The sequence below is a fragment of the Notechis scutatus genome, chromosome 1 (assembly GCF_049901735.1).
Source record: "Notechis scutatus isolate UNSWTSFEM ecotype Mainland chromosome 1, rNotScu1.2, whole genome shotgun sequence".
Lineage (NCBI taxonomy): Eukaryota > Metazoa > Chordata > Lepidosauria > Squamata > Elapidae > Notechis > Notechis scutatus.
This window is the reverse complement of record NC_142009.1, coordinates 266,565,323-266,581,085: the sequence shown is the minus strand read 5'-3', so window position 1 is coordinate 266,581,085 and position 15,763 is coordinate 266,565,323. Positions and strand designations below refer to the sequence as shown.

The 15,763-nt window shown below is 35.3% G+C and overlaps 1 protein-coding gene across 8 annotated transcripts in view; it reads right to left on the bottom strand.

Moving 5' to 3' along the window:
* Nucleotides 1–15,763, bottom strand: part of TSPAN18 (tetraspanin 18) — a 182,618-nt gene that overhangs the window by 16,118 nt on the left and 150,737 nt on the right. For all 8 annotated transcript variants that reach the window (XM_026664659.2, XM_026664660.2, XM_026664661.2 and 5 more), the window contains 3 exons: nt 11,439–11,531; nt 9,372–9,566; nt 3,963–4,037 (listed from right to left, as the gene is read on the bottom strand). In XM_026664659.2, the coding sequence (XP_026520444.1) occupies nt 3,963–4,037; nt 9,372–9,566; nt 11,439–11,501 (333 nt within the window). In that variant the 5' untranslated portion in view covers nt 11,502–11,531. The remainder of the gene's footprint in view (nt 1–3,962; nt 4,038–9,371; nt 9,567–11,438; nt 11,532–15,763) is intronic.

Below are 15,763 nucleotides of genomic sequence, written 5' to 3'. Positions count from 1 at the left end.
TTACCATAAATGAGTTTGTAAACATGCATTAGACTGCTATTTATTTTTGGTTATTTTGAAATAACTTTTTATTTAAAAAGAAATTAAGCATAATGGTTGGTTAAAAACTGAAGTCAGCCATTCCAAATGAATATGAAAGGTAATCTCATCTAGTATTTGGGCTAGATAGAAAATCACATATCTATTAAATTCCAGATCTGGGTTTAAAAATTTCAGGTATACCTTCATACATTCAGTTAATCTAAAGCTGGATTAACCGTTAAGTATAATAAGCATCTGTTTAGAACACCAAGGGAAGAAGAACAGCACAGAGGTTTTCTCCCAAGCTATCATGCCCTTAACTCTTTTGCTGTCACGCTTGAGGGTTCCCCCGCCCCTTTTTTTAAATAATTGTCCTTATCTGCCACGTTCAACTTTAACCTGCATTGTTAAAAAAGTTTTTCTCCCCCCTTGGCATGGTGAATCACTAAACTTTAAATATTTGGTTTGAAGATATCATCAGACACCGCATTTGTTTGTTTCTAGTGAAGTAGTACTTTCATTTCCGCTGAGGGGCACCATTTTTGGGATGTGCTTAAGACACCAGTTGACCTTTATCCGGACATGCCAGAAAAAGGCAAGGACAAACCACTTTTATATGGTTGCCTGGAAAAGTCACCAGCAGTCAGTCTCAATTGCTTTTAAGTGGGTTGCTTTTAAAGATACATTAATGAGGAGTGTTACAGCAATTTAATTTGTTCAATTATATGTAATTACAATAAATGCATAAACTTACAATAACAGCAACTTTTTTTCATCCTGAAGAATACTTTATGTTGGCGTATCACTCTTAAAATTTCCCATTTGAAGTAATAAGTGCACCAGCGTGCCTACCGTCCCTGTCCTACTGTTCCCATTTATTCATATTCATTTATTAGGTATATATTTATATCTGTTTATACTTATATGTTTATGTTATGTTCATACTTATACTTGTTTTTCTCATACATGCTTGACAAACTAAACTAAATAAATAAATAAAATAGTATCAGATTGGGAAAACTGTATCACACCATTATGATAATCTGATAAATTAAAATTCCTATTCAACTCTGTACAAAGTGGATTGTAAGTGGTAGAGAAAGATCTGCTTCCATACAAACTTACCAAGTGATATAACTATTTTCAAATCCCCTTCATCAAATTCTCCCATCAATGGAATGAAAATAATCTTAGTTGTCAAGCAGCTCTGCTGCTTTGAAGAATCATTCCCCAGAGGATTCACTCTGCAATCGTTTTAATATCCTCTTATGTTCTTTGTATTTTCTTAATGTCTCTTAATGTCAAGTCTACAAAGCATTTGAAAATATTTCCCTGGCTAACCCACTGATGTGTTGTTGTGTTGTTAAAGTATTCAAACCAACTAGATCTTCCTTTGAAATGCAATATGTGGCTGCTGGGATCCTTGAACCAGATTCTGTGCCCAATCCATGCATATAACCTCCTATATTTATCCTGTAATAAAGAACAGATCTATTTGCTACCATTAAAGGTGATCTTGATTTTGTTATTTATTCGTCTGGTTGGTGCTCCTATCCATATATTGCAACAAATTCAGAACTGCTTTCTCTGAATTTGACTGCTACCAATTCCTGTTACCACAGGAATGCAATCCCTTAACTCTGCCTCTCTCCACTGATTTGTGCGCATGTGTGGCGATCTGTGCATGTATCTGGTTTGGTCATACTCAAAGATATAATTTGTTAGATTACATGTGTGGCTTTCTCTTGCTGTGAGGTCTTCCATTTGCATCTCCTGAAGGAATGTCACTAATTCAGAAAATAGAGACCGTATTGACCAGACCATAACAAATTTGCTCAGGAAGTGATCGCTATTTATAGAACAGTCACTCTCGCTGCAGTCTTGTGTCTCTCCTCATCTCCATTGTTCAGAAAGGAAAAAAAACATTTAAATTGTTTAAAAAGCATTGGTCTTTTCCTTCTTTTCAACTGTGGGACCAACAAAAGGCCTTCTGTGTTTTTAATCTTTGGAAAGATATGGGTGTTTTGATATTAGTTCTGTACTTCTCACATCTTTCTTCAAGATCTCTATTAAAATTTGGAAATAGGGTTTCATTGGGACAATATAATCTATGTGAAATTCTTCTGCAGGAATATGAGCAATTTCCAGTTTTATTTTTGCATCCAGCACATTTCCGGTCAATTCCTGCAGCCAGATCTGACCAGCACGTATGACAATCCAGTTAGCAATTAATACTTTGGTGACCATAATAAACATCAACTATAGCAAAACAGGGTACAGGGCAGGCAAGACATAGAGATAGAGGATGAGAATCTTGCCTACTTTATTTTTTCCTGCTATTTGCAAATGTTTAGTCATTTAAATGCAGTGGACTTTTTAAAAAACACACAGTCAATCACCCAACTAATAAACAATTCTATAGTATATTTGTCCCAGGAACAATCAAAATCAATACAATACTTAATAGAAACTTGGATAAATATGTTGCTGTGAATTCTACTGCCATAATAGAGGAAGAAAAACAATAAAAGCATCAGGTCAGACACAGGTCTCATAAAGTGGTTTTGCAACACAGAAAAAAACTAAAACAAATATTCAGCTGGGACCTTTTTCCCATTAGGTCCTTCAGGACAAGTAGCTAAAAGCCAACCAGGCATCACTTGAGAATATAGTTTAAATGAATATCCACCATTGTTTTACTCTTGAGAAGAAAGCCACAGATTTTGGGGGGGGCCAATAACTCTTAGTTGTTTTCTTTTCCACTTTTCTTTCACACTCACCGTCTCATTTTTTAAAATCCCATCAAATATTCTATTGTGCAAGTTACCTTTTTTGTGTTTATTTAACACCACAAAGTAATCTGGGGAACTGTGAGAAATGGAAAAAGGGGAAACCACAGAAATAGCAGGCTGAATTAATTGTTTCCTTGTATTTCGTAAGAGTATATAGTATTTTGAACAATGATGATAAAGAAAAGAAAGACTATTTCATCTCTCTCTCTCTCTCTCTCTTTCTCTCTCTCCATCCCTCTCTGACAAGAAAAACCTAGTAATCTTAATTTTTTTTCTCTCCAACATTTTGCACACAGATAAACATTACAGAGCAAATTAAGTTGATTAAATGTATTTGATCTGTCATACGTTATCAAAAGAATTTTCGAGTGGGTAGGATAAACATGTAATTTTTTTTCCTGTATCAAATTATTTCTTAGAGCAAATACAATGATGAAATGAGCCCAGGCAGTGGAATCATCAAATATAAAGCTCTGCTAGATTTGTAATGACAGGAGGAAAGGATTGCATTGTATTCATTCATTTATATTTTTCAAATAGATGCCTTTTTTCATTATTACTAATATCTTAGGCAGATATAAAATCTCTCTCAATGAGACTGTGCCCACTAGCTTCAGGAGTCAGGTGCTGTTCATTTTTTAAACTAATGTCTGGAAAGTATCTGGAAATTTAGACTCTTATCAATCTCACATCCCTGCTAGAGAAGCCACAATCTCAGCAGTACTCCTAGATCTACAGAGAGACCATCTAAGGACCCTAATTTCTACTTCCAAGATTGGATCTCTTTGTCTTTATCGGGAAAGTCCAACTTACCATATGCCCCTTGGAATGCTTTCCCAGAGATCACAGATTTGCACCCTTAAACTCTCCAACCACTAGTTTAATCCCTGAATTCTCAAAATAAAGCTAATTCAATTTTAAAGATGACCTTTTCCTGAAAAGCAAGCTTTGTCTTCTATCCATAAAGCATCTAGGCATGACCCAAGCTGTGCTTGTTTACTTTCAATGGGTGGTTTCAAATTGCTTAGATTAAGGGGAAATGCTTTAGTATCTTGAACAAAGGACTACTTGGCAAATTTATAAAGCAGAAGTCCAACTGAATATAATTCTGCAGATTCCTAAAGGACATTCCATCATCGTCATACTCACATTTTCTCTAAAGATAAATGCCAAGATTGCAGCCGAGAGTTCTGCCAGGAAGATTAGCAAAATAAACATGAAGAACTGAAAGAGGAAAAAAAGAAAAAGAAATGTACATTACCGTTTATCTAGAGTGAACATCTGCCTCAACATTTAATAAAGTAATAGTAAGAATAGGTCAAACTAACTCACTAAAGCATGTTTAGAAATTGACAGCTAGAGTGGAACACAGTTGCCAAATATTTAGCTTAAGACAATAACTGGAAAATGTCAAATCCCCCAAATTAGGGGATTGTTGGATGCACTATTAAAGCTGTTGAATATCTGGGATATATGCTATTTTTTACTTGGCATGTATATTTCATTGTTAATAACTGATTATTCCACTACCATTATGACCAATCACTTGGATTTATGAAGTTCATACACAACAATACTTCTAGGTCATCTGACAACTCTTCACTTATTCTGCATCACATACCATTACAGGTAGTCCTCAACTTACAACAGTTCATTTAGTGACCATTCAAAGTTACAACAATGAAAAAAAATGACTTATGTCCATTTTTCACAGTTACCTTTGCAGCATCTCCACAATCATGTGATCAAATTTCAGATGCTTGACAACTGGTACATACTGACCATTGCTATGTCCCAAGGTCATGTAACCACCTTTTGCGACCTTCTGACAAGCAAAGTCAGTGGAGAAACCAGGTTCACTTAACAACCGGATTAGTAATTTATCCACTGCAGTGATTGACTTAACAACAGTGGCCAGAAAGGTTGTGATATGGGGCAAAACTCACTGAACAAATGCCTCACTTAACAATATAAAATTTGGGCTCAATTGTGGTCATAAGTCAAGGACTACCTGTATTTGATAAACATGTGCCAGCCTTTTATAAGTATCTAATGCTTGCTGGGATTGCAACACCCAAAATTCTGCAGCCAATACAGCTTTCAGAGTCAAGTACTGTATCTCCACTGCTTTAAGAGTCATATTAAAGATATGAGGCTTTAATGGTTCGACTCATTACAGCAGCAATATCACTTTTTTCAGGCTCAGAAAGAAACCTGGGAAAAATAAATATAAAAAAGAGAACTGGCATTGAAATGGTAAAAGAAACTGAGAAGGGAATCCCAAGTACCAAGTACAAATTTTTCTATGGTCCAAAGTCTATCAGAAATGGGCTCCTTTTCCAAGAACACTGTGAAAAAAAATCTACAAAAGATATGCTAAAATTTAAGTTGCTGTGTGCCACTCATGGGCATTCTTGTTGCTGCTAGAACTAAAATTAAAATTAAATACCAGGCCACTCTATTTTGTACGTGGCATGGAAGGGGAACATCTCCCACCTCACAAAAGGCTTCAAAATGGCTTAGGTAAGAAATGGTAAGCATCTTTTTAGGTGGTACCTTTGTTTAATTTCTGCATGACAGATGAGAGAGGGGGGGTTATAGAAATCAGAGGTGTCAATTGGAGGAGTCATATTAAATAAATTTATAACGCTTGGTGGTTTTGCAAAGTTCAAGTGCTGGTAATTTCCTATAAAGCTGTAGATGGCATGGGGACAGGTTATTTCGGGGAACCACTTCTCCTTGGTTTCATCTACCTGTATCATCAGGACTGGCAGGAGAGCATGTTATGAGGCCTTCTACTAAGAAATGTCATCTGATAGCATTCAGGAGAAAAGCCTTTTCTGCCACAGCATCTTCCCTTTGGAACATCATTCGCCCCAAGGTTAAAATGCTTGTGACCTTACTGGCCTTTCTGAAGGATCTGAAGACAAGACCTTGTCTGAGGATGTAATGATGGTACGGAGCTTGTTAGCTGGTTGTATTGTCACTTTATGGATTGTACACTCCCACAGATTTAAATTTTAATGGTTTTGTTTTTTAAAAAAATAGTTTTTCCATTTTGGTTGTTTATTTATAACTACTCTTTGTTTTTGTTTCTAAGTCTGTGAACCACTGAGAATCACATGTATGAGACAGGCAGCTACATAAATGGAACAAGCAAACAGACAAACATCCAAAAAGGATAAAAAGTGAGGTACAATGGCACAATAGTTCTTTTGTTGTTTTGGTGAAAGCTTCAGCTCTTGCAGATACGTCAGAGGTCCCCAAACTTGGCAACTTTAAGATTTGTGGACTTCAATTCCCAGAATTCCTCAGTCAGCTGGCTGAGGAATTCTGGGAGTTGAAGTTCACAAGTCTTAAAGTTGCCGAGTTTGGGGACCTCTGCTGAATGTATTTGTCTGAAATACACAACAGGCTTCATTCCCCATGGAAGGTTAGAAAAAAAGGATTACAGGAACTTTCCTTACATACCAAAACCAGTTAACTAATTTTTAAAGGTCCTCATATAATAACATGCCTTTAACTTTGTTCAAAAATTAAGACTGGGAATTTGCCATGATCATCAATCAGAATCTGAATATTTGGATTAACCCTCAGAGGAATTAAACAGGCTTCAAAGTCCTCTGATTGGGTGGGTATGTATGTATGTATGTATGTATGTATGTATGTATGCATGCATTTATTTATTTAACCGATCAATCAATAAATCAAATTGCTGATCTGGAATCCAAGATAAGAATTGTGGACAGGGTATCTGTCACCTTCTGATCCGTTGCATGTTCAAGAAATTGCTGTCACATTTTTATGGTTAATTGTGGATGTTCTGTCATCCAACTTTTGATATGCATATTTTCTGACACCTATTTTTTTGTCTAGTTATTTATATAATTTTTTAGATGCATGTTAACACTTGTATATGAAAAGTAAAACTGCCTTAAATATGAGGTGGAGCAAATAGCATTAGTTGCTTTTTATTTATTTCTTACTGTTGCATATAGAATAAATTGGATTTGTTTTTAAAGAGCACACTAGATTGGCATCTTCTTACTGATAAAATTATTTTGTAGATTTGCAAAATTCATAGATACAGCATTGCATTATCAAAGGGTTTAAAATATCATTAGGTTATTCCATGAGCGAACTATTTTTTTCTAAGGAATCCTTGCAATTTGTTTATTTTTAAACAAGTCCAACTGCTAGTAAGCTTTAGGGGCTATGAAATACAAGTTATATTTCATTCAACGGAACATTTTGCAACATTTTTTTTATAAAAACAAAACATGAGAAATAATCTCTACAGAAAAAGAAATCTAAGAACTTCCCTGGGGATGCATGTTTCTCTCATCTCTTAGCTATGCTGTACACTTTCCTTGAATTTATACTTGACTTGAAAGCTTCAGGCATTTATTATGTATCACTGAGAAATCTCTCCTGGGAAGCCTCTGATTCATCTATATTTGAAAACTTTGTAGGAGGACATGGATTTTAATTAGTCCTTGAAAATAATACCTTTCCCCTAATTAAGATATAGATAACAACCACTGAATCTACACTCTCTGCCAAGTCAATTTTTTTTCATGGCCCCCACCCTTAATCATTTCCCAACATCAGTTCTTTGTTACAATACAATTCCACCCCACAAGAAGAAAATGCTATTTTGCACGCTCTTGACAAACACTGATATATAGCACTTTTCCCACCCTGCATATTTAAGATGAAATTAGTCATGAATAGCCAAATGAATGAAAAATTCAGTTTTTGCAGGAATACTCAACTTTTTGGGTGGTGGAGCATGTAGTATAAAATATCACAGTATCTTGTTTTTGCCAAATTGTTGGTTGGTGTGTGTGTGTGTGTGTGTGTTTGTGTGAATTTACTTCTGTGTTTGTATTTTGTTGACACAACAAATACAGAGACACTGAGAGACAAGTTAACTACATAAACCAAGCAATGGAGCTAACATGCTTAGCCCAGACAATTAGTTTCAACAGGCCTGCCATGATGTGTCGTAGGTCCACCTTGTTAAGTGAGTTTTGTCCCATTTTATGACCTTTCTTGCCACAGTTGTTAAGTGAATCATTGCAGGTGATAAGTTAGTAATCCGTTGTTAAGTGAATCGGCCTTCCCCATTGACTTTGCTTGTCAGCAGGTCACAAAAAGGTGATCACATGACCTTGAGACCCAAAACCATCATAAATATGAACCAGTTGCCAAATCTGAACCACTTTCAGTCTGAGCCAAAATAAAACAAAATATGGAAACTAGTGAAATGCTGGCATTCTTTGTGAATGCTATCTAATGCTCCAACAGTTTTGTCTCTGCAGGAAGTGAGCAAATCAAAATTAAAATAAAGACAAAAAACGATACATCTTTATGTTTGAATAGATGTAGCACAATTTGACACTTTTTTTCTTCTTGGATTTTCTTGAAACATGTCAAGGCTCTACTTATTAACTATGATTGTGAAGCTCAGATCTTCTTGATCAAGTTGGTTGACATGTGGATGCGTCCAACCCCTCATAAAGATTGAATCTATAGAGACCCTTTGTGAGTTAAGCCACACTGGAAGTCTGGGGCATAATTATGGCCTTTTGGGAGTTTTTCTTCCTCAAAACTCTAAGTTGGCAAAGCTTCTCTTTATTCTTTAGCTACAGAGCTGATGATAAAACACAAGTTTTATTCCAAGAAAAGTAATACTGATGTCAGGTTCCAAATTAGGATGAGTGAATAAAGGTGGAAATGAGAATACAATAGGCCATGGGTGTCAAAGTCGCCACATCACATTGCCATCACGTGACATTTTGCCATGTTTTCCCCATTTGTGGAGCTGGGGTTGCCGTGGCCTGTGTGTGATGCATCTGGCTCTTGGGCCACCAGTTTAACACCTCTGAAATAGGCTATATATAGATAAGATGTTGTGTCCCGGGCTTTTGTGAAAGTTCTTGTTCAGGTGTTACAGGAAACTACCGACTCGTGTTTTGTGAATAATCTTCCACTCCTTTCCCTTCCATTTAGGCAGCTGATAATAAATACACTTACTTGTTTTCCATGTTTAACTGTTCTTTTAACTGTTTTAAATATTTTAAGTAACTCTACAAATTATTCAAAGAATTTTGATTATTCCATGAATTTAAAATATAATGCATGGTATTAAATAATTAAAATGCATGATATTAAAATAATTATATATAAACCATAGTTTTCACTATATGGGCACTCAAGGAGAAGACAACTGTTTAAATTGTGACTTAACAATCCTGATTTATTCTGAACCAAGTTTCAGAAATATTCCACATGGCAACATATACTTTTCAGTTTATATTCCTTTTTGCATAGGTAATCTATATTATTTTCCTTTGGGGTGAAAAAGCCTTAAAGTTAAATGGTGTAATGGGAGTAACAAAAAAAAGAGTCCTTCTCTGAGGGAGATGCGTGGTTAAAAAATGTGAAATTTAAAATAAAATAAATTGTAGTGATTTATAACTTTATTTTCTGGACTTAGGTTAAAATAATACAAGTAGGTACACTGGGAAAAGTAATCCACTGAGTTGTACTTACGAAAAGAAGAAGACATTTGTTCTCACGGATGGCTCCACAGCAACCAAGGAATCCCAGCAAGAAGAGCATAGCTCCCATAGCCACCATGATATATGCTCCAGTAAAGAGCAAAGGGTTAGTAGCCACGATCTCTCGAAATCCTGTGGGATCAACTATGACCCAGATTCCAACTCCCAGGAGACAGGTACCACCCAGCTGTCATAAAAAGGGAAGATTCAGATTAAACCTATTTTCTTGGACAAGTTCTGTAGACAGCATAATTCAACTTAAAAGTTTAATTGTAATTGTTGCAATGCAGGCCAGATCCTTATGGTACAATTTATTTTGTTCACAGAATAGAACATAATAAATTCCCCACATCTCAGCTGCTAAAATCTGGATGACTGAAAGATAGCAAGGTTTTTTCTGGATTACTTCATTAACATCTAATGGTTAACATCTAATTTGTTAACATGTAATGGCCATCCATTTTTGGTAGACCCAAACTTATCTGAAAAGGCATTTTCCAAAAATTTCAAGAATACATTTCATTTTTAAATTGATTGATTTAAATTGTGATTATTTACAACTGAAAGCAGCCCCCCTTTTAAGAATTCCAGTTATTCATTATACTTATTTATTACAAAATCTTATTTCATAGTTTCTTTAATCTGACACTATCATTTCAAAGGAAAGGAAATACATGCAAACATTCAAGAAAGGAATTAGTATCATAATCTTAATATGTTCATTCCTCATCTTTGCAAAACTTTTCATTGGAGAATTAAAAAAGAAAACTTGGTAGGACTGCTAGATGTCTCTTAATTGTATAGTTGTTCCTTATTCTATGGCCAGGTTTAAACATTAAAATAAGCTATCATTTTATTTAACTATGGTTTGTTCAATAAATCACAAAACGGATGGAAAACATTAAGTCATGCTTACAAGCAGTCATTGCTGGATTCACTAGAGCAGCTAAGAGAATCAAACAAGTTGCATTGATGATGCAATGATGTATGAATCCCGCTTATATTAAACTTCCACAGATTTCAGTGGGATCATTTTTCCTAAATACTTCAGCTACAATGAATTATCTGCATACACAGGTGATATATATTATCTTCAGCTGGCTTTTTCGGGAACAAAGGTACTGCCAGAAGAAGCTGAACTCAAGAGCTACTGTATTTCATGCCAAGAGTTCTGGTGAAAAGTGAAGGCCGTTGTTCTTGAACAACATGTTAATGAACATGCCAATTTAGGTTTGTACTGCCTGTCACAGTTGGTTTACATAGTTTATTATAAAATATAGATATAAGAAATCAGCAAACATTAACTTGTTCGCTGAAGGTAGCTCATCTGGTTTTGTCCCTGGTGCAGGACTAAAACTCCTAGTCTCCTGGTTTCTAGCCAGTTGTCTTAATCAACATACTAAACTGGCTCTTTGCCTACCTACCTACCCACCTACCTACCCAGGCTTAAAATCCAAAGTGGCTTATGTTTCCCACTTTCAAGTTTATAAGACAAAAGAAAAAATGGTATAGCAAGATAAGCATTACCAATTAGAAACAAAATAATGAAAATGTTCTAGCATCCAGAGAACCCTGACACCCCAGAATACAATCTATAAATGGAGGCTTCCCACTCATATCAGTCTCACTCCCAGAGCTCTCTTAAAATGTCAAGTTTTAATGTTTTTTATGAGGCTCAGTAATGGAAGTTGAGCAAAAAAGACACTAAGAAATTATCCAACCATGTTCCCTGCCTTCATAAAATTGTAAGTTGCCAAGATACCCAAGTGACTGGATGCAGTTAACACCAGTTCTAAAATTGCAGTATCTCAGAGCTACAGTCCATCCATGGGCCTCATGAACCACCCACCCACTCAAGGGCAGCTTCTGCCTCATCAGTAATCTCAAACTTCAAAGTGTTGTAAAATGTTCTGGCTGCTTCTGATAAAAAGCAAATTGCTTGTTTCAAATGTTGCTACCCATGAAATTTAAGGGGGCACCGTAGTACATCTACCAAAGTATAACCAACTCCTAAGGAGACATACGAAAAAGATCACGTGACAAATCAAAGAAAACTTACAAATATGAAGAAATTGAAGACAAACATCAGATATTTCATACAGCTCAAACAATCCCCCTCCATGATTGTTCAGGCTACACAATCCAATTGATTCTGAAAAACAAGGACAGCTCTTTATAACTCTTTCATTTCACAGATGCAGTTCCCGTCTACTCCTTAAAGCCCTGTGGAATTCATTATATAAAGAGAATGGTTCACATTTGAATGAGGTAGAATATAGCAGGTTAATAGGTAATAATGAACATCTACAGTTCCCAACCTGTATTCTCCCTGATGCAACAGGATTGGAAGGAAAACTTAATGAGAAAGTGCAATTTACCATCTTGTTTAAAACATAACAACCAAAGTTGCCTTCTTTTGTGAATTAGCCTTGTGACCTCACTCTACAGATCTCAACACTCTAATGTATACATAATAAATGAGCACCCTAGTGTATGTATAAGGAACACATCTAGTGTATATATAATTTTAGAAAAAGACCTGGAATTGTTCAAATAAGATAGGCAAGTGAATCTAAGGCACTGCCAGTAGTCTTTATAAATTCTCCTCATTGAAATGTTACAGCTACAATTAATGGTCCAAAAGTTAGGTATAGATTAAAAAAAAAAACCAATCAGATGCAATGACCAAGTGTAAAAGGCAGGTTTCCAAAAGTTCATTTCTTCTAAACTCTTCTTCTAAACTTAAGATGAAAAAAAGGTAGCTTGGACATAAGACAAAAGAACAATTGATGCCTAGACTCTTGATGCCTACAAGTGGGACTTTGAGGATATTTTCCCAACTATACCCCTCCTTGCTTTCTTTGGGATGGTGGATGCATTCAAGTCAGTACTGATTTCTGGTGACTAGCTGGAGAAGTCTCTTTGGTTTTCTTAGCAAAATTTTGGAAGTGTTCGCCATTGCCTTCTTCTTGTGGCTGAGAATGTACCCAGCTGGCTCTGCATTTAAGCTAGAACAAGAATTCACAGTCTCCCCTGATCCTTAAATTGGTTTTATTCTGGTCCTTAAATACAACAACTACCTGACTCTCTCTATTCCTATAATTATATCATACAAAGCTATAGGAATCATGATTGAAGATTCTTGCGTAAAGAAGTACAGACATACAAATATACATTTCCATTGTGATATTCCCTAACAGAGAAAGAACAAAAAATATGATTGAGGCAGGAAGCATTAGAAAGCTGGGATGTTAACCAGCACATGTTAAATACAATAACCTATAATCCCAAATATTGTGTGTTTGATTTTAAAAAATGCTCACTGCACTGAAGAGTGGCTTACCACCTTCCTTCTAATGCCAGAATTCTGCTTTAAAAAGACATTTGGATGTTTTAAACCATAAACATAGAAATTATCTGTGGGATTGCAGATACCGGGAAATAAATCCTTCTCCACTGCTATCATTGTTTTTTCCTATTCAAAAGAATTTGGAATTGCTGTATTCTAATACCATAGCTCTTTCTGGTGTGACCATGGAAACTGATCTACTGTACTTAAGCTTTTCGTGAGTCCCTAAGCAAGCCAAAATGCTCCCTCTGAAAGAAAAGGTATGATGGTGATAGCCAGAGGCAGATACGTGACCCAGTTCCACCAATCACACTGTCTGCCCGTATGAAAAAGACAGTGAGCAGGTCAATTGAATGTCCAGAAAATGGGAAGGAAAACAGCAGGGAGTCCAAATCAAGCTGATTCTACAATGTTTGGTTACTCTCTGCACAAAGCAAAGAAACAGAGCTGATTATCTCTCCTCTGCCTCAGAGAATTTTCATACTGTATTCAGAGGTGCTGTACGAAAATCTTCCCCAAGTGGGAATGAAGGGGAAAAAAAAAACCATGGTAAATATTCAAAAGGTCATTTTTATGGAAGTCAGAGGGTGCCAGAAAAAATTCTTCTTTATATATGCGATCATTGTTAAAGGAAGAAAAGAATAGGATGGAGACAGATGTCACTAAATTCTTTTACACTCACAGGTTTTAAAAGGGAGGTTTGCGCTCTCAGGTGATAAGTTCTCAAGGAGTAGTGAGCATTTTTAACAATAATGAGTGTAAAACATATTTACAGTTAAAACCTCAATCTTTTCTTTAAGCGGATAATATTTTCTTTTATAAATGTGGTGAAATGCCAGCTGTGAAACTGGGCTGGCTGCATTTTTTTTTTCATTAAAAATTCCTTTTGATATTTTAAAAGACCCTCAAGACCTGATTATGCTGTCAGGCCTGGAACTAACAAAGAACCCAGAAACTTGTCTCAGTGGGTTCATTATTGAGGGAAGCATTATAATCCTTCCTTCACATATGGTTAGTATTTTTATAATAATTATTAGTGTGATGTTTTAGATTTTAATTTTTGTTTTTATATTGGCTCTTTTAGCTCTCGTGTGCTATCAGAGTCACCTTCAGTGAGATGGGCAGCCATATAAATTTGATTGTAAGTAAATAAAAATATTTTTAATTGGAGGCTTTTCTTGTTCAGTCATTCTGTTCATTCAATTTAGAGGACACTCAACTCCACAGGCGTTTCTGGTTTAAAGTGTTAAAAACAAGCAAACGATAAAATAAAGATCATTTGTGCCTGCAGGAATGTTTTCTTTAATCAAATAAAATTGTATATGGGCTTAGCATCACCCTTCCCAAGGACCAAGGGAGCAGCCATGTTTTCAATGCCATTTTGACCACCAGCCTGGGAGCTATACTGATTTTTTTTCACAGCAAGGCATTCTCCCTAGGTCCCAAAACAAATTCTTCCTATAGAGCTTATTAGAATATATTTTCATTTATGTCTGTGAGATACAGTGCATTTTTTTCCATTAATCTACACCATACTTTACTGTATTTTTTTTAATCACATTAATTGACTGATCATGTATTCAAGTTGGTGTCAATTCTTAGCAATCACATAGCTAAAGCTTCTTCAGCATAATTTGTCCCCAATATTCAGGTCATCCAATGACATACCATCTCCGTAATCTAGTTTATTCACTTTGTTGCTGGCCACTCAATTTATTTATTAAATTTATATGCTGCCCATTATCAAACAATTCTCTTCTTCGTTCTTTCCATGTTTCTCAGCATTATGGTTTTCTCAAGTGATCTGTGTCTCTGCATATGGTGCATATGGTGATTTGAGCCTGGTTCTTTGTATTTCAAGTGAGAATTGTGGATTGATTTTTTTCATAATTTACTTCAGGATTTTTATTTTTTTTTGCCTACCCATCATATTCTCTAAAGACACAACTCAGCAATACAGTCTCTTTATTGATAATAATCAAGCATACACACAAAGATTGACCCATAAGCATTTTAAAAAAGAATATAGTGATTATCAGAAGTTAGTATGGATTTATAAAACATCTTGCCAGTATTTTTAATCAATAGCTTCCTTTTATATATTAAAGTATATTGTAAAGACTATGGACAAAATATAACCTGAGCTCAGCAAAACATTTAATAAGGTATCTTATGACATTCCTGGCTTGGAAACCATATATAATATTCATAGTAGTTCCTTATAAAACTGGAGTGATGTAACAGATAGGGTGCTACAGACTTTGGTAATGAGCTTGTACTCTTTAATATTTTCATTAATGTTTAAATGAAGAGCTATAGAGAGTTAATACATTCAAAAACACAAAGCAAATTCAAAACTGAATTGAAAAGTTAGACTGAAACTGAGTGAAATTTAATGGAGATAAATTCTTTACTTAGAGATGAAGAATCAAATACAAAGGAGAGCTTGTGGAACACCTGACTTGGATGACTTGTGAGAAAAGCTTCTTGGACTTGTAGTTCATTAAAAATAAATGTGAGTTGAGTGAGTATTATTAGCAGCTGCTAAAAAAGTTGCTAAAAGCTGCAATTTTAAGCTGCATGTTGCATCTATGGAAAAATAGTCTCTACCTTATTAAAAAGTCAAGGTTGTTTGGAAGGCAGCACAAACATTAAGTCTAGGAACCATATTGCTAAGCATAGATTATGAGAAACTGGAATAGGTAAAACTGACACTGAGGATGGGCAGAACACTGCAAAGTTATAAGAAGCCAATGAGGGTATGATTATTATTGAGAATAAAGAACAGAGGAAGATATGATAGCACTTTTCTGGAGGGTATCACTCAGAATATCAAAAGTGCCCCTCTGTTGTCCCAAACTCAAAGTTATAGGATAATGGTCTTAAGCTAGAGGAAGGCAAATTCCATTTATTAATTCCATTAATTCCTTTTTAATGCTATTAAAAGTTTATATTTGTAAAAAAAAAAGATTATAACAGTGAACCAATTATCAAGAGAGGTAATGAACTTCCATTTCAACAAATGTCTTTAGACA